Here is a 19,650-nt window from a genome sequence, read left to right as displayed (position 1 = left end):
AATGCATGGAGGTGTTGCGGGTTTGCTCTCCACTGAGTGAAAACACGCTCTCTCTGGACCCTCTGCCATTTGATTCTTGACTGGCTCTTAAGTGTGGATTCGTGTTCTACTTCTGTGGCCTCGGCATAGTTCATTTCATCCTAAAGGGTCTGAGTAGGGGAGGGGGGAGTATCTAGGAACCCTGGCTTTGTTGAGCTCAGGAGGACACACCTTGTATGCATGGGGGTGTCTGTGGCTCACACTGTCTGAGACACTTCCTTGGTGTGTCACTGTAGAAGGCTCATGTCTGTGCTTGGCCTGTGTCCTGACTTGTTACCCCCCCCCCCACTCACAGAAGGTGCTGGGAAGCTGGGAAAGTATTCCAATAAAGTGTTTCTTGTTCCTTCTTCCAAGTCAAGGCCCTATGTTTCCCACACTCTCTGGACTCTTAAGAATTTGGGGTTTTAAGGGTGTTCCTTCTGCTGGGTACTTTTTAATCTGTTAGGGCTTGCTTTTTGCTTTTAGAAGGCACATTATCACATCACCAACAACCACTTCATTTTCTTCCTTCTCTGTCTTCCTTCCTTCCTTTCTGGTTTTTTTTTTTTTTTTTTTTTGGATAAAGAGACTGTGGTCATGGGAGATAAAGGGACTTGCCCACATTCCTTAATCTACCAAGAGTGATGTGTTTATTAGTGACAGAGTGAAGTACCATCCAAGTTAGTCTAGGCTCATACTTCACCTTTACTTGGTGCCTTGGGACTCTCGTCCTGGCAGTTCAAGTCAAGGATGAAGAGAAGCAATACAGACTAAAATGAGTAATAGTATAGAGAAGGAAATGGTTTCCTACACAACGATGTCAAGGTATGTCTGTGAGGTGATCTGATGCTTAGGGCAGCTGTGTCCACTGGGGCAATGAACCTGAGGTAGAGCTGGGAAACACAGTTCCTCGAGCTGTTGCTTATGGGTTTCCCTGCCCCCTCTGCCCAAATTCTTCCCGGGCTACAAAGTCCCTTCTAGATGGAACATCAGATCATCTCTTAGGCTTTATGGTTCAGGGCACAGCAGAGTTTATATCCAAGGGCAACCTCTGTCTGCCCATCAAACACGGTTCACTCTTAAGTGGGTCTCTATGCTGCAATAGAGGCTTCAGGGCTTATTTCTTTATGAGTGAAAATTTGAGTGTTAGCAGACAACACTATCCAGGGAAGACAATAGAATAAAGTGATTATTTATGCACTATAATGAAACATTCATGTCCAAGCAATTGCACTCCATTCAGGAATTTAGCATCTCACCCATGGGACAGAAAATAGACTGCTGCTAGGATTTGTGGCAGATCCGCAGGAAAAGAGGAACACTTAGGGGGTGTGCTTGACTGTCAAACTATGTCACCCTTCTCAAAAGCCAACACACACATCACCAAGCCAGAGAATAGGCTTGCCACATTTTAAGACTAGGATTTGGGGGAGGAGGCCAGAGAGAGGGCTCAGAGGTGAAGAGAACCAGGGAACCCAGGTTCGATTCCCAGCACCCACACGGCAGCTCACAACTGTCTGTAATCCCAGTTGCAGGGGATCGGATGCTCTCTTCTGCTCCATAGGATTCTGCATACATGTGGGGCACACAAGCTCTCACACACCTCACAATAAATAAACAAATAATAAAGAAACAGTTCTCACACACCTCACATTAAATAAACAAATAATAAAGAAACAGTTCTCACACACCTCACAGTAAATAAACAAATAATAAAGAAACAGTTCTCACACACCTCACATTAAATAAACAAATAATAAAGAAACAGTTCTCACACACCTCACATTAAATAAACAAATAATAAAGAAACAGTTCTCACACACCTCACATTAAATAAATATATTCATAAATAAACAGTTCTCACACACCTCATATTAAATAAACAAATAATAAATAAACAGTTCTCACACACCTCACAGTAAATAAACAAATAATAAAGAAACAGTTCTCACACACCTTACATTAAATAAATACATTCATAAATGAATAGCCAAAAAACAAAAAGACTGAGCTGTGGGATTTGTGCTGTGGTGGTCTCACATTTTAGAAAAAGAGAATGTTTCTCTCTTCTAGCCATTGTGCAGCCATTTTGATGTTTTTTATTGGCAGCTTCTATAGTCAGTCTAGATCCTGGTAACTCAGGGTCTGAGGATCACCCGCCACCTCGCTTGCTTCTGCTACTATGTTATGCAGTCCTTTGGGCTGACATGGTTTTATAGAAGTTTTGAGTTCTGTTATCTGCATTGCAGTGTACTTGGTACACACAACAATACTCGGTAGTTGTCGTGTCCTCAAGGCAAGCCCTACTGAATGCATTTTGGATCCCCAGAGTCTCCAATTTTCTTTAAGGCGATGATATTACTGCATAACTTCAAAATAAATCTAAACACACAAGGTGTGCACCATGCTCAGGATGTCTTTTAGCTGTAGGGTACAGCACAGACCTCCATTCTTGTTTGCGTGAAATTCGTACTAATGCGTGTTCTAGAGCTGCTTTGCATACTGTTATTATTTTTAAAGCACATCACTTCCTTTTCTCTTGGGTTTTCAAAGAGGCTTCTTATGTGTTTTCCTTTATGCAGAGTATTTGGGTTTGAATATGGAAAACTTCCCACTGCATTCAGCCTCGGAATGTTGTTCCCCCCAAGTTTCTCATGACACAAAGGCAGAGTCAGAGGCAGGCTGCTGGCAGCTGAATTTCATTAGGACTTTGATGGGAAACTCAAGTTGGAATTACAAACATCTGTGGTTAAACTTCCCTTTAGTAAGCCGTTTCCCAGAATTTAACTTTACCACACACACCACCAGGAGCAAAAGAGAGACACAACGGAAGGGAAAAGTCTGCTCTTGTGAAACCCAGGAGGGCATTTAACTGTCTGCCATGGTCGCTCTCTCTTAGTGAACTCACAGACCTCCTCCTTTTAGAAAATGAATAATTATCTAGAGATACTAATTTAGGACTTGAAGCATGTGCCACAAATCTGATATGAGTGGTTTCTAACTCAAATGTCTCAAAGTTATATCTGGCCACCCTCGTATTTATATGATTGTTAGAAGCAAGCAAAACCCTTCAAGACTCTTTCTGTATTTCACATTATGTATGAACGTGTAAAATTATGAACCAGATTTGGACATTTATGAATCTGCCATTTCAGGGCTTTCTTTCCTTTTTTTTTTTTTTTTTTCTTTCTTTAGAGAAACCCATCATTTCCCTCAACTATTCAGATAGTGTATTGTCAGAGTAAAACCGTTTCAAAACTATTGAAGACAATGATTAGAAGACACACACCATAACCCCTCTACTCTTGGGTTGCACAACTAGGAAATTTGCAGACCAAAGTTGAAAGTAATCAAACATACAAAATTATTAACTATTTAGATGACGATATGTTTATGGAGACATTAATCTCATGCTTCACCTGGAAGGAAGGAGGAGGAAGAGGGCAGGGTGAGAGACTGGAGCTGACTGTCTTGTGTGGCCTGCACACGTACCCATCTATGCGTCATTTCACAACAGTCTTGTCGGGCAAAATATGTTCCCACTAATTTTATAGGAAAAAAGACAATCCTTCTAAGATGAGCTAATTTGCCCAAAGTCATGCTTCGGAAAGCCTGGACACTGGTTCACACGTCTGTCTGGCTACAGGCCCACATTTTGCCTCTGATGCAAGGTGAAATTCAAGTATGGTCTACCCAGTATGGAAATTGTCCCTGGCCTTCACGTACACTTGCCTAGAAGAAATTTAAAAATCGAGCCATCAATTTCAGCTAAGCACCCAGGCTCTGTCGTCTCTTAAAGGAACAGGCAAGCAAGCTTGTAGGGCTCATTGCCATGGCTGTTGGTTGAAGACCTCCTTGGCTGGCCCCACTCAGTTTTCTGATGGCTTCTGTTGCAATCTGAATGTTAGAAATGCCTTTGAGCCTTACAATCCAGCCGTGCTCTGGCTGTGTCCTCAAAAGAACTGAGAACTCGTACGTCTGCCTATTGCGTGAAAGAAATGGACGGTCCAAAGACCTAATCTAGGGCGGCAACAGCAGTCCAGCAGGGCTGCCTAGGCTAGTGGTTGGAAGATTTATCGTCTCAGTAATCTTTTTCAAAGCAAGGGGTTGAGATAAGGAGAAAGAAAGCAGATTGGGAAAGAGATACATCGACTTTCTGTAAACATTCCGTAACCCTTTACTGGCAAGGAGCCTAACGGTGTGTGTGTGTCAGGGCATGGGACTACATGTCAACACAGAAAAGTATAGAGGGAAAGCCCCTCAGAATTGGGCTCCTACGGAGCTTCTTTAAGCAAGTCAGTCTGTCCAGAGTGGAGAGTCCGTGAGCCCATGAAGCAATGGTGTTTTTGGAGGGAAGTTGGCATGATAATGAGGTGACAGACAATATGCCCCCGTGTTAGGCCATGGAGTCTTATTTTCTCCTCTCAAGGAATTTTCCTCCCCTTTATCAGTGATTTTTCTTATTTTTCTCACTTAGGTATCAAAACCAGTCACAATGATGAAACTGGTCCCCACCCACTCCACTTGGCCTTTCCAGCCTTCCTCCTCTGCCCCGTATTTCTCAATGTCTGTGCACGGCCTCCATCTAGTTCCTACCTCTAGCCCAGTGTTCTTGACCTTGGTTGACTCCTGGCCTGTGTTCCAATAGACAAGAATCTCACTTTCCCCAAGGACGCTGATGTTGGTCCCCGGGGGCATTTTCTCTCCATTCCTGCTTTTTCTCTGGTTCTCTCTGCACTTCAGTGTTAGTCAAGAAGACTTTAGCTAGTTTCTGATCACTTAATCTCACAGCAAAATCCACACATGCGGATTCCCTGCCTTGTTTCGTCATTTCTATAAATGCAACCACCCTACAGGCAAGAGTAGAAGGAAAGGACAGTTCTCCCCCAAGCTGTGTGCAAGCTAACCACACACACACACACACACACACACACACACACACACACACACACACAACTTTCAGACTTTCACTTAAGTTTTACATGCTACAGTACACCGACAAAGTGAATAGGTTCTGTTCTTTTTTAAAAATGTTGTCAGAATATTGAATGATCCTTTGAAATTACAAGTCCCCCTCTCACCCACCCCTACCTACTGAAAAATCACCGCTGCCACCATGTACTCGGCAGTAATGGACTCAGTGAACTGCTTGTCAAGAAGCAGGAGGTGGGAAAATCCGAGTGGGCGTGTCTATTTCACATTCTTTCCATCCTATGGGGAAGCTTCCCAAAGAAAGGTGGGACCCTCCCTCTTGACCTGCCAGCCTTTTTTGTCCTTTCAATCTGCTAATTTTAAATCATATTTGCTGCCAGCTCGCACTGAGTGCCACTGTGGGTCAGAGACACTGCTTTGGGACAAGCATCCAACCATGGAGGAAACTTGGGGAGAGATTTAGGGGGACTTCTGCCAAGCTCCTCCCACTGACCCATGCTTGCCTTACTTTTTTTTTTTTTTTTTCTTCCTTCTTTTGGAGAGTTGGTTGAAAAACAACCATTCATATAAATCCAATTCAAATAAAGTGGAAATATTTTTAGATCACCCTCCTACCCACATTTTGAACCCCTCCTATGAATAATGTGACCGTATTCTGTTTTATGTAAATACAGTTCCCTGACCCAACCCAGTAAAGTAGTTGTGCCGTGTTATTAAGTCTCTGGGATGTATTTGGTTTAAGATCTGCTTACTAGCTATGAAGAGCATGGGAGAGCTGCTGGTAGGGCATGGAGATCATCTTAAGACCACAGGCAAACTGGAGCCTTTATGTGAAACTACCCTTCGGAAACATAATTGGCTACCCTATCTACTGTGCTCTCCCCTTGGTTGACTAATATGGCCTTTCTCTCCCCTAAATTCCTCAATTAGTATTTTACCCTGGTAGACCCTGACAATATTGCACACTCTTTCTGATTGGAATAATATAGACAAACACACATACAATATTAACAAATATTAAGTAAGTTAGTAACACAAAAATCTCTGAGAAATAGCATCAGATAAGGGATTACAAAAACAACAACCCTAACCCATCTATGGTAATAACTCAGAATGTGCAAATATACCTATGTCAGACGCTATATTGCCTTCACCACGGTAACCATAGAAAGTATAAAATAGGTGTCAATGATTTCTCTAAGTTTCAAGTTTCTCTTCCTGCAATCTGGGCAAACTATTACTTAGGTAGAGCCAGGAAGCTTGTAGTTTAAACATGGCCAGAAAATCTGACACCTTTACTGTCATTGCATTGGAAATGTGTGTATATGAGAAATTGCTTGCAGCCTCATCATCAACTTGAAGGTCCCCTAACATTCAAATAATTATTATGAGATGGAAATACAAAAAAAAAATAGCTGTGTATAATATGATCTTCTCTTTAGATTTAACATATCCAAATACAGAATGCCTGGACAGTTGAATTAAAGAAGAGTAATGAAAAAGAAAAAAAAAACGGGCATACATGTATCCTGTACAGTTAGGACAGGATAAAGATTTGGTTACTGTTTAACTGTAATTCAAGTTTAATTGAGTGTCTTATACTTTATATCAAGTCTGTCCTTAGTTGAGCATTTCATTCAGGGACTTTCCATGCTGGAAGCAACAGGTGTGGAGATAATGTTGCCTGGGGTTAGTTCCAACAGTGCAGAGAAGCAACATCTTCCTTTTCGTTGATGGAGTTTGGCTGGCCTGCCCTGTCCCCAGTGTCTGGGTGTGATCAGAAGCCAAGCCCCTTCATTCTCATGGAGCTTTTATTTTGAACAGAAATGAGAGGCTGGTCTTACCTACCTGCCCCCTTTTGAGGGAGGATGAGTAGAGCTATCATTTAAGACGGTCTATCATGCATTTAATTTTTAACCAACAATTAGTAACTAGAGTTGTATTACCAATGTGTAGAAGTCAGAGCAACAGTTGAGACTTCACTGATTTTATCACTGTTATCAATCTGCATCACTATTTTAGTTGTAAGATTGTTGTAGCCATGGGTACAGTCGGTGTGTGTGTGTGTGTGTGGCGCGCGCGTGCGTTTGTGTGCACGCTTACTTTCCCATGAACTGAGGCGACTGTTTTCCTCCTTCTTAGCATATCCCTCGGCTTGTACATGCTGCTCTCTCTCTAGGCTCAGGGGCTCTTAAATCACTTACTCCAGACTCACCCTCTTCCAAATGTCTACACTGCCTATTTCTCAACTTAAAAGTCTATTAATGCATAAAAAACAGTGGCTGTTTCTATAAGCGTTTGATCAATAGCATAACCTGATCAGCTTTCTTTGGGAACCGAGCTTGACTTAGTCTTGCTTCTGGATTAGAATGGCCCGTTTCTGTTTAAGGTATCTGCCCTAAACTTTCCTAACAGTTTCCTTCACAGCCGGTGACCCCACCTCCACACCCAGCACCCATCCCCCAGCCTTGAAGAAGACCTTTTGTTTAGTTAGGTCTATCTCCTAGCAGGGAGACAGTGAGGGGCACGCACATTAAGCGACAAGGCTTGACAATTGGGAAACACCAAATGACCACCACCTGCATGCATACTGCTGCGGTCACCTTGAGTCTAACAGATTCATGTGGACGCTGGAGGATGCTAACACTTCCATCAGCTGGAAGAGACGTCAACTTCCAACTCAGATCCAAATCCAACTTACAAAACACAACTCCTTATTTCAACGAAGGGGACCGACCCAGTCCAGGGGAAATTCTAGGCTGTCAAAAACAGACATGGAGAGGGGCCCAGCCGGCAAGCACAGGTGCAGAGCAGGGTGGCAAGGACAGGGGACACTGTACCTCAGCAGCAGACGGCAGATGTCCCAGCGTCACGCGGGGGTCGCTGGTCTCGGGTGGGTCTTGCCTGCCGACCACTGAGCTTCCCTCTATGTCAAAAGGAAAAGCATTGCCGTCCCCGGACGTAGCGCTGGAGCAGGCAGCACCCCAGAGGAGCCAGAGAGGCAGGGCTGAGCACCAGGCTGTGCTCCAAGCCATCTCTCCGCGGATATCCAACAGGCCCTTCCTGGAGCGAAGGATCTGGGGGTCTTGGTGGGCACCTCCGATGCCTAGTGTTTTATCTTCTTTGGGCGGACAGTTTTTAGATTCAGAAACCGAAGTTGCAACTTTGTTGTTTTTAAAAATAGGGAGTGAGAGTCAGCGTGGTCTCTCTCTTGCTCGCCTTTCGCTCCCACCCACCCTCTCTCTCGTGGTCCCTGGTCTCGGGCGGCTCCTGAGGCTTGGGCTCTGGGACCTTCAGACCGGTGGAGCGGAGCGGATTGCTCTGCGAGCATCAAAAGGCAGCAGAGCGGGACTGGCAGGAGCCGGGCGAGCGCGCCTGGCCACCTCCTCTCCCTGGCGGCCGGGACCAAGGACGGCGCGGCTCTGGCTTCCTTCCCACACTCATTCTCACCACTCCCTTTCCACCTTCCCCTTCCAGGCCCTCCCACTCCAAGTTGGCTCTCAGACCCTGAGGTCAGGCCTCTCCTTGTGGCCCGCTTCGCTTCCCCTCCCCCTCGCCGTTTGGAGCCCCTCCAAGGACTTCAGATGAATATTCAGCGTTCCTGATTGCTTCCCCTTATTTACGTAGCCAAGGCGCCGGATGTCTGATCTATATTTATATAGATTTGTATGTGGCCCTTACTAGTGTACAGGAAAGTGGGCGGAAAAGGGATTCCAGGGGCGGGAGGGAGCCTGAGGTAGGTGACCTCCCTCAGGAACCAGCAGCATTTCTGGACGAGTTCTCTTCTTTTTTCTAGAGATAGTCTGTGGCTCTCTTCTATCAAGGTTCACTGGCCACTCCTCTTCCTCTGCCCGTCCTCACCCAGAGGGCTGGAGAGAGTATCAGTCACTACAGTGATAGAAAATGACTTCATTATTGCAATGCATGAACTTTTATTTACAAAGAACATCTTGTTTTACCCTAAAGAGGTGCTTTGTGAGAGACCCAGAACAAGGCTTGCTGTGTTATGTGCCCGTCAAATATGCAGCCCACAGCCCGTAGCCCTGACTGCTTCCTCTTGGCTATAATCTCATGCCTACCACATCTGTCTGAATATGTAACCTTTCCAAGACTGCCATAGGACTTGGGCTACAGCTGTGCAGGGCTGCCTTTGATTGGTACCTAATGCAGCTGATAGGTGCCTTTGTTTCTGAGGGCTTCAGGTCAGAGCTTTCAGTGTCTCTGGAAGGCCCCCAAAGTGCATTAAAATAACCATACAATGGTAACCAGGCCAATTTCTAGGAGTTGGGAATCACAGTCATGTAGGAAGGCAACTCAACATTATTATGAGTCCCATTTCACAGAGTGGGTTGTTGTATCTAAGGATACACAAAACAGCCATTTCTCCTGTTCCTAGGCCAAGTCCTTTCCATATGCTATTTGTAAACACCATAGCATTCCTGCATAGTAGGGCTCTTACTTCCTTGTTGTGTAAGAGGAATGGGAGATTTCCCAGGGCCACCCAGCTGGTAGGAAGCTGACTTGAAATCTGAGTGTTAGCCTTCTTGGCCCACAGCTCTGGTTCAGGTCTGCAACACACTGAAACTGATAAGATAAAGACAGAGTTGGGGCACAGAGGACGTGGGCTCTGTCGCTAAGGCTTTCTATATACAAACAGTTCACAGGAGCTATTTAATTTCACGCTGATGATTGTCTAGGTAAGTGGAAGTTCTCACGTGTATTTGGCAATGACGGCGTAGTCTGGCACTATAGCTTAGTTTAGGTAAACCCACCAGTAATGAAGCCCCACCATTGAATATTAGTTTCTGTGTTCCCCAAACTTTGCAGACCGGTTTTCTAAGAAAGAGTAAGTTGGATCCTTCGGAAAGCAAATGTTTGCGACATCGGAAGCCAGAATGGCATATGTATGTGTGCATGCGTGACGATATTATTTAAAGTTATAAAGTTGGTGGGTAGAACAGGATAACTGAGCTCCGTTGCCCCTCCTCAGAGCCTGACCACTTCCTGCCCCCACAGAAATCTCTGCAAGAATCACCCAGACCAAACACAAACTTAATTTAGTAGGTTAGCCAATTTCTATGGGGGGAAAATAACGATTTAGTTTAATGGTTCCTTGTATTATTTTTAAATCTGTAAACAGAAACATGACAGATATCGTGGGATCTCTGAGAACTCTGTTTCTTCTGACATTGACCCTTTCATATCATACATTTTATTATTGAAAATCAAGAGCCTTACGGTGAGGAAGCACATGCTTGGTGCCAAGCACACACAGAAGCCATACTACTGCACTGGAGGTATTTATTTTGGTATTTGTTTTTTATTACACACACACACACACACACACACACACACACACACACACACACCAAACAACTTTATTGAATAGTTTAATGAGGAGATAGGAGATAGGAGACAGACCTGAGGGTCTGTCTCACATATTGGCAGGTGGCACCAGGATTTAAGAGGCCTAAGCAGTCGATATAGAAGGAGTGTTGGGCTAGTCCACACCTCTCACACAGGTCCAGGTAGGAGTTGGAAGTCACTCTAGTTTGAGACGCTACTGCTGGAGGACCCTTCTCATCTGTGTCCAGGGGTCAGCAGGCCCCACCCTTCTTCCTTGGAGAACATTGTTCCTATCAGCTCCCAAAGTCATGTTAGGCCAGGGCACACCACAGGACTCTGCATCTGCACCCTGAAAACAGTCTGCAAGGTTTGGGGAACACGGAAATTACAAAAGAAATACCTCCAGTGCAGTAATTATTGGCTGCTGTGTGTGCTCGGCACCGAGCACACCGTAAGGCTCACCGTAAGGCTCAGTTATCCTGTTCTACATTATAACTTTAAATAACAACGCCATCGTCACACACCACACGCACACATACGTATGCCATTGTGGCTTCGGATGTTGAGTGCTTTATCAAGTACAAACCGCTCACATTTGCTTTCAGAAGGACTCATCCTTAGCTGTCAGCTAGTTACACACTTGTTAGTTAACCTGGAACCTCTTCTCCCTGCCCTGTGCAGTCAGTATATATGATCTGTAAGGCTTAGCAGTGGGAACTGGGGTGCATTTATCTGGGACCTATGAACGTCTTGTTTTTCATTAACTGTATGCTTCTAATTTTCTCTTGTCTATTATTGTTCCTTTGGTAAATAATAAGATATATACATGCATGTACGCATATACATACACACACATCCATAGGTTTTTTATGAAATTTAAGAGTTCTTAGGTCTGTTTATAAGAGTTCTAAAGGCTTGACATAAGCTTAGTCTTTCCTAATGTCAGTTTTATCACCTGTAAAATGGGGAAAATGATGATTCTTTCACTGAAGTATTAGTGGCAGTAAATAATGTAAATAAAGCATCAGTATGCACTGACACATATAAAGTCCATGCTTAGCAAAGACAATTTAATTATGCAATAAATGTGTTGAAGTTTCAGAAAGAATAGAAAGATGCTTCCTAAAGAAGAAAAGCAGCTGTGCTTATTTGCCCTGTGGCTCGGGTGACCTGTTGGCTGTGGTCAGCCATTTCCCTTTCGGGCCACTCTTAGCCCCTCCCTTGTCCCAGCTGTTAACTGGGGACATCAGGGACCTTAGGTAGCACAGTAGGGAGTGAGGGAACACAGAGCAGTATTTTACAGGACGCTAAAGGCATTAAAGGACACGCCCATCTCACCACAGGGCCACTCAGACCTCGGAAAGCCTGGGTACAGGTGGCTCTTTTTCTTTTTTTTTCTACTAAAAATTAGGGATCATTCCCAGTATGTGGCTACTTTCCCTTCCCCGTTTTCTATGATGTGGAGGGAAATTCACTTCACTGAGTATCTTCAGGATCCTGTCCTTGTTATCTGGGGTGTGAGGGATAAGCTCCCACCTTCCCCAAGATCAGCATGGACATTAGGAAAGGCTCAGGGGCTCAATGGCTTGTCCAGGGACACAGAATCAGTTAGTGTTAAACGAGAGCCCTGTGCTTTCCAACTTCCAGACCAACTGCCTTTCCAGGAGTAATGGAATAGACTAAGCTATTTTTAGTTTCGGCAGCAGCAGAACCGGTGGTTTTGAGGCTTTATCAAAAGAAAGTTCTGGAATTCCCTTATAAGAACCTGTGGAGTTATCTGCAGATAAAGATCAAGGCTGCCTGCCTCTGCAGAGCTTTGCTGTGGGGGCCTGTCCTCAGCATCCAGCGAGCACACCAGCGTGTTGTTAACGCCTTCCCTCCCATGTGCCCTTCTGCAAATAGAAAGTTGTGTCAGCTGCTATTTTGGATTTGTAGGTGCTAATCTTGGCATAACTAGATGGAGGACTGTTGTGGGGACTGTGTACTAGTGACAATAACCATGATGATATTGGTCAGAGAAAGGAGTGTGAGCCGACTGCTCCCCACTGTGAAGTCTCCAACTGATAATTCCTGGTAGGAGTGCGAGCATAATAACCTCTCTCTCTCTCTCTCTCTCTCTCTCTCTCTCTCTCTCTCTCTCTAAGAAACACTCCCATTTTCCCACACATGAAGATCTTCCTTCATGGATAACTGTGATGAAAGTCCAGACCATATGAGGAGGACCAACAGCAAGAGAGCCAGAAGAAAGAGGGGGCTTTTTAAGGTTGCCCCTCCTCGCATTGGGTTGGGGGACTTTTGTGCAGGATGTGGACACTATGCCACACTGAATGCAATCCTTCTGCTCTGACCTCTTTTGGATTTGAGTGTATGGAACCTCCATTCTTCACTACTATTCCTTTTTCCATTTATTTGATCATCATTTATTGAGTACCTCCAAGTTTAGATAATCAGGGTAAATGGTCAAAACTTAATCTTAACTGCCAAGGAGCCAAACACCAGCTGAAGCAGATGTAAAGTGATTAACGGGTGTAGAAATGAAGATGGGCTGCCCATAAAATTAATTGAGCATGCTCTGTCTTAGTTAGGGTTTCTCTTGCTGTGAAGAGATACCATAACCACAGCAGCTCTTATGAAGAAAACCATTTACTTGGGGCTGGCTCACAGTTCAGAGGTTTGGTTCATTGTCACCATGCTGAGAAGCATGGCAGCTTGCAGGCAGACATGATGCTGAACAGGTAGCTGAGAGTCTAAATCTTTATTGGCAGGCATCAGGAAAGGAGAATGACACCGGCTAGGACTTCTGAAATCTCAAAACCCACTGCAGTGGCACATTTCCTCCAACAAGTTCATACCTCCTAATGCCTCTCCCTGAGCATTCAAGTGTGTGAGTGTATGGGTGCCATTCTTTTTCAGACTACCATGGGCTCTTACCCAGGTGCAGTTAGAAGTTATGGAGAATGTTCTAGAAAAAGGCAACTGTGCTAAGTCTTAACGGATGGGGAGAGACAGCAATGGTCCAGGAGTGGAGAACTGTGGGAGAACAGAGACACTGATATCACAGAAGGAATGAGGACGCCACGTGATTGTGTAAATCAGGGATTCTCAACCTCCCTAACGCCGTAACCCTTCAAAGTAAGAGATAGTCCTTCTGTAGCACTGACCACGCCCATCGCTCACTTCAATACAGGTTTCAATACAGGTATTTTTTTTTTTTTAATGGTGACCCCCAACCATAAATGATTTAATTGCTACTTCACTACTGTAATTTTGCTACTGGTGTGATATGATATGTTGTGATATCAGGTATGTGACTGCTGTGGGGGTCGTTGACTCACAGGTTGAGAACAGCTGGATTTAACAGCCTCTGAGCCTCTGTAAGTCAACGACTCATGTGCAACAGTTCCTCCCAGATGCAAAGATGGGAAATGGAGAGCTGTTGGTAAATCTTGCACGCTGAACAAAACCTCCAGAAAACTAGAGGAAGGAAGAACAGCATTTACAGGGTTTTCTCCTTCGTCCAGTCAGAGCATTCAGGTAAGAAGAATTGAAAGCATTTTGTGGACTCTACCTTCAAGCGTCTGTTGTATCTACACTGATGCATATGTTTATGTTTCATAGATTCCACTATATATTTAATGCATGATCTTTTCGTGTACTGCATTTGTAGATTTTTACAAAATTGTTGTTACGAGAACTTTCCCACCAGCCTGATCCCACAGCCGCGTCAGCCCCAAAATAAAACACAGAGACTCGATTAGTTATAAAGCTGTTGGGCAATGGCTAGAGCTTCTTATTGGTTAGCTCTGTCTTAAATATTAATCCATAATCACTAATATATGTATTTCTACATGGTCTTATCTTACCCAAAACACTGGACTCTCGTCCTTTCATCCCGAGATCACATTGCGACCCTACTAAGTTTCCCAGAATCCTCCACCTCTCCTAGTCCCACCTATCTTGCTATCTTATAGGCCAACAGTGCTTTATTCATTAACCAATGAGAAAAACATATTTACAGAATGACATCTCCCATCAGTCTACTAACTTAAGGTCTTTAAGACACGCACACAGTGTCAGTGTGATTCCAGTATTACTGTGAAGAGTCTGCAGGGTTCAAATGTGCCTTTTGGGAGGAGAGCCTTGTGAGGATGGGGGTCTTCCCTTGGGGACAGATTGAAAGACGGTTAGTAGGCTGAGGAGCCCTTTATATTCATGCATCTATCAAAGCCTTGACGGTAGGGACTGTACCTACAAACGGGGGGGGGGGGGCATCCAGCTGTAAGATGCACTTAACTTAATAGATGAAGAATACATCACCGGGAATGGTTCTAAGAGGAATTATTGTTTTTGCTTGTTCTGTGGTCACCCTTTTTGGCCTAGCAAGATAACTACTTCATCAGTGATAATGGAAAATGATTGATGTTCCTGCTAATTTGACAAACAGAGACTGACTGGCATTGAAGCTAGTTAGCCAGGTGAAAAGATCAGGACAAACTGGGAACTCCTGGGATGATGTAATTAAGAATTAGATAACTTTGAGACAGGTGGGAGGGAGGAAGGGAGGGGAGAAGGAGGGGAGATGATAGAGACAGAGACACACAGAGAACAACTAAATAACAAAAATTCATGACGTGCCTAATGTATTTTGGAGAAGAATAAAAGAATTAAGGAAAAAGAGCAGAGCAGACGAGCTGGAGAAGGAGGGGCAAAGCTATTATAAAGCAGGCAGAGAGGCTTCATCAACATAGGTTAGGAGAAAACCAGGCATCTGTCAATGTAGAGGAACAGGCCAGAAGGAAAGGATGGAAGCTAGGTACCGCAAAGAAGTGTGCTTGCTTTCTGTGAAAGAGGCTAAAATGAAGTACAGAGATAAAGGACAGTGGGAGACTAATTCAGAAAGGTTGTCATGGGGCCACTGATGGGTTTGAGGCAATTGTAAGAGCTTTGGCTTTCTGTCCTGAGTGCGCTGGTATTTGGAGGGCTTTGTGCAGAGAAGTCTCATGGTTCGATTTACTGTGTGCTATTTGGAGAGGAGATTGCAGGGAAAGAGGCAAGGAAGGATGCAGGGAAAACTTGTAGATGATGTTGCCATAGTACAGGTTAGAAACCATGGAGGCTGGGCCTCAAGATGTTAGCATTAGAGGTGATGTAAAGTCTAATTTGTTCTGAATATAGAGTAAGTGGGTTGTGATGGATGGAGGGACCAAGAGTAATAAGAGATTGAGGATGATCAATGTACATGCTTGTGACATGAGCAGGCTTGATTGACATGAGCAGGCTTGATTGACATGAGCAGGCTTGATACAGCTGTCATTACTAAAACAGGAAGGACTATAAGAAGGACAGGTTGGGGTAATAGAGATGGGAAAGAATTTAGGTTTGAACAATTATTTTTCCCCTGAGAAAAGTTCTCACTCTGTAGGCTGACCTTGAACTCAGGATTCTCCAGTCTCTACCTCTCATGGCCTAGGATTATAGGTGTGCGCTGCCACATTTAGCGTGGGTAGCTTTGCTTTTGCTTCTGTGGTGCTTGTTAGCCGATTCCTTAAATTTAGCACATATTAATTTTACAAAGTAAGGGGTTTCATTACGACTAAATACATGTGTCTATAATGTACTTTGCTCATATAATAACAATGTCCCTTACATTTAAAAGAATTGTTTAGAAAAGAACATATATCCATCATGAATGATGTACAATTTTCTTTTAATTTGGATCTTACCTTAGTTGATAGTCCAAAGGCGAAGCAACTTTGTGAGGAGAAGAGGGGAAGGGAGGGAAGGAAATGAGCTCTAGAAGATACAATTTATCTTTAGAATCTGAACTTTCCAGTTTTATACAGCCCAATAAATATACTTTATCACCACTTAAGTTAGTTTTTCTTTGTTTTATTTTATTTTTTTTTTTTTGAGACAGGGTTTCTCTCTGTAGCTTTGGAGTCTGTCCTGGAACTACTCTGTAGACCAGGCTGGCCTTGAACTCACAGAGATCCACTTGCCTCTGCCTGCCAAATGCTGGGATCAAAGGCATGCACCGGCAATGCCTGGCGTAGTTATTCGATTCTTAACAACCATAGAGATCTTAATTTATATAAAGAGCAATAGGAATTCGAAAGTTGTGATTTAGAAAACCACTGTGCTGAGTGAATAAGAACTGGGAGGAGGTGGTTTGCTGGGCAGGGATGTTCGCTGTTTGCAAGAAGAATTAAGGAAACAAAACCAAAGCATAGACAATACCGATTTCTTTTCCCTAAGTTCAATAGACTGTAGAAATTAGATATTGATGTTAAAATCCAGTCTGGTGGCAGAATCCCTGTTTCCTGTCCTTATCTCTCCTACTCAGTGTCAGAATGACCCTGAGAAGTTGTTATCGGCCACATCTATTGTTAAGACTTCAGTCTCTGAAAGGCTTACATAGATGACTATCCAAAAAGTAGATTCATAATTTCTGTGAGAGTCAAACAAGATCATATGTTTTAATGTCCAGAATAAGGCCTGGCAGAGAGTGGACATTTGGTCCAATATTAGCACTGTTGTGGATGTCTAATATGTTTTGGAGGAATTAGACAGGTAGATTGATGATGATTATATAATTAAGGGAATTAGCAGCTATTTATAGCATAATGTAGTATTCTTCAGTCTTTTAGTCATTTTACTATTCAGATGTTATACCTTAGCAATGATATTGTTAGTATGGTTAGCATGGTTAGTATTCATTAATATTTCATATGACGGCCTCTAATTAGGGTATCACATGGCTATGCTCTGTTTAGGAACCCAAGACAATATCGAGCCCTTGCTTATAGGTCCCATCTGTTGTTTTTTCCTCTACTCTTTTTCTCTTAAAAGATTGTACACAAAATATTCTGATCATGTTTTCTCCTCCCCTAAGTCCTGCCTGACTGATTCTTTCCACCTCTTTGTCCACTGTACTCAATAGGTCCCACCTTAATTCTTAACCCTATCTAAATAATTTAAACTCCAACTACCCTTCCTTAACTACGTAGTTCTTCCCACCCAAAGTGGTTTTAGTATGAATTTATCCCTACCCAACTTCTTTCTCTACTTTAATTTTCATGTATAGACGCGGACATATTAAAGTTCCAGAAACAAGTGCCTAGATGTGAATGGAATTTTCTAGGGGAGTAGACCACATTTGGGGGGAAATGTCTTACCAGGAATTCCCAGCACACACATTCCAACTCTAACTCATTAGAGGTCTTAGAACTTCAGAACTGTACAGTGGCTTTACCCTTTCATTATTCTGAGCACTTGGGATGCTGCCACCTGCGTGGTCCCACGTGATTCTCCTGACAAGTTTCTCAGGTGGGCATCATCATTCAACCTGATTACAGAGTGAGGAAGGAGAGAGAGAGAGACAGAGAGAGACAGAGGGACAGAGAATGACAGTGACAAGGAGAGATGGAGAGAGAGACAGAGGGGGAGAGAGAAGAGAGAGACAGAAAGAGAGGGAGAGAGTCAGAGAGAGACATAGAGAGAGAGAGAGAGAGAGAGAAGGATGGGGAGAGAACAAGAGAGAGCAAGTTGTTGTTTCTATCACACTTTTTCTGATATCATCAACCTTTGGAATTTTTAACTTTTCAACATCAATGAGGAGAGAGAAATATTCCAGATTCCATTCTATTTGTTAAAGAACCTGTCTATTATCATTAGGAAATTAATCTCTCAGAAAACAAAAAATACCAATGCCAGGAGGCCAGTGATGACATGGGGGAGAAATGCTTCACCTCTAAGTGACCTAGAGGAAAGGGACAGCTTGCCCGTCTTCTCTACTTGTGAATGGAGAGTTTCAGGACTAAGTTTGCCAAGGCTCATTCTTAAAGGGAAGAGACACTTTGAGTGACTATGCCATGCACCAAGAACCTTTAAGAAATCATGTCTTCTAGACAACCACTAGAAACAGATCTGGGACACTTCTGTGCTCAATCCAATTGGCTAGCCTCTTGAAAAGATTCAAAGTGATTTCCTGTGTTGGCTTAATATGTTCCATGAAGGGCCTTCAGTGCACGGCTGGGACCAGGAACTCAAGGCCTGGTGTTCACATCTCAAGGCTCTTCTTCACTGGCACAGCCCTGAGCTAGTCTCTTAAATAACCTGATCTTCACGCTCGTCTTTTACGAAATGAAAAGTGGGACAAGATGAACCTGGGCCCCATTCAGCATCCCAGCTCCAATGTTATAGGAAAGAGCCGGTCCCCAGATACACTGTTATGGCCATGCCAGGAGCAGATGTTGTTCAGCAAACAACATATGACGGTACCCCACCGCCTTCCCCACTGGAGTGATTAAACTGAGGGTCTGGTTGTTTTGCCTGCAGACATATTTTAGGTGGCCAAGGAAAGCCTGTGGACAGTTTGTCCAACAAATCAAATTTGGAATTATGAATTATAACTTCAAAGTCTGCCAGAGTCAGAGCTGCGGGCCAGAAAAGAAGTAATGCTGTGTGAGACCACAAAAGGAAAAGAATTTGCAAATGTCCTGTCCCCAGTTCACCACTCTGTTTTACAGCCTTTCCCCGGCTCTGTGGTGCCTGCCTCCTAGGAGAACAGGCCATCAAGTCTCGTCATGCCAGAGATGGAGAACGAGCAGAGAAAACACACGGACACTGTTGCAGGAGGTCACGACTGCTGCCAGGGCAGGGTGGCTGCTCTCAGCAAAAGGTCACCCGTGGGACTGACTCTTCAGGCGACATCTAGTTACATTATGTCAGTGCAGCTGAAGTTCATGCCCATCATTCAGTTCCCTCTATCAGCTGTGAGGGGCAACTTATTCTTGCTATTTGTGAAGATCCCGGACAACTGATCAGGAATGGTAAGAAGCTAAAAGGTGCACTTGAATAAAATGTATACGAAGTCCCCCCCCCCACCCCCATGGCCATGGCCAAGAGTAGTCACAGGTGTGGCAGTGGTGTATAGGAGGGCCTGCTTGTTTGTAGCACCCTGAAGTACAGGAAGGACCAGTATTTCTGCAGTTTAAGCTGCGAGCTCTTGGCAGCTCAGATTTCATGTTAATCTACTGCTCCGATGAAGTCTTTCACAGAATTTGCTTTTTCCTGTAACGAGTTATGAAACCCTGACTGTTTGAGTGCCACATATGGCTGGCCAAAGTAGGACACAAGTCAACTCGGATCTACATGGGACATAATCATGAGGGTACATCATCAAAAGAAAAGAATTTTAAAAAAGCCAGGAACACTGACACACAGAGCAGTCACACTGAAATCATGACTGGTTTTCCTTCCATCTCACCACCCTCACCATTTAAGATAACTCAAACGGTTGCTTCTGATCTTTTCTTGGAATAGTGGACAGCACAACACGCCATGGTTCAACCT

At 43.9% G+C, this 19,650-nt stretch overlaps 1 protein-coding gene across 1 annotated transcript in view; it reads right to left on the bottom strand.

Annotated features, from left to right (window-relative positions):
* Lama4 (laminin subunit alpha 4) overlaps positions 1-8,061 on the bottom strand; it is a 126,148-nt gene extending 118,087 nt beyond the window's left edge. Inside the window, exon 1 of the mRNA XM_051175545.1 lies at positions 7,791-8,061. Within this exon, the coding sequence (XP_051031502.1) occupies positions 7,791-7,985 (195 nt within the window). The 5' untranslated portion in view covers positions 7,986-8,061. The remainder of the gene's footprint in view (positions 1-7,790) is intronic.
* Between the last annotated feature and the right edge of the window lie 11,589 nt (positions 8,062-19,650).

This window comes from Phodopus roborovskii, unplaced genomic scaffold (assembly GCF_943737965.1).
Source record: "Phodopus roborovskii unplaced genomic scaffold, PHOROB, whole genome shotgun sequence".
Lineage (NCBI taxonomy): Eukaryota > Metazoa > Chordata > Mammalia > Rodentia > Cricetidae > Phodopus > Phodopus roborovskii.
Note: the sequence above shows the minus strand (reverse complement) of the source record. Positions and strands in the feature narration are given on the sequence as shown.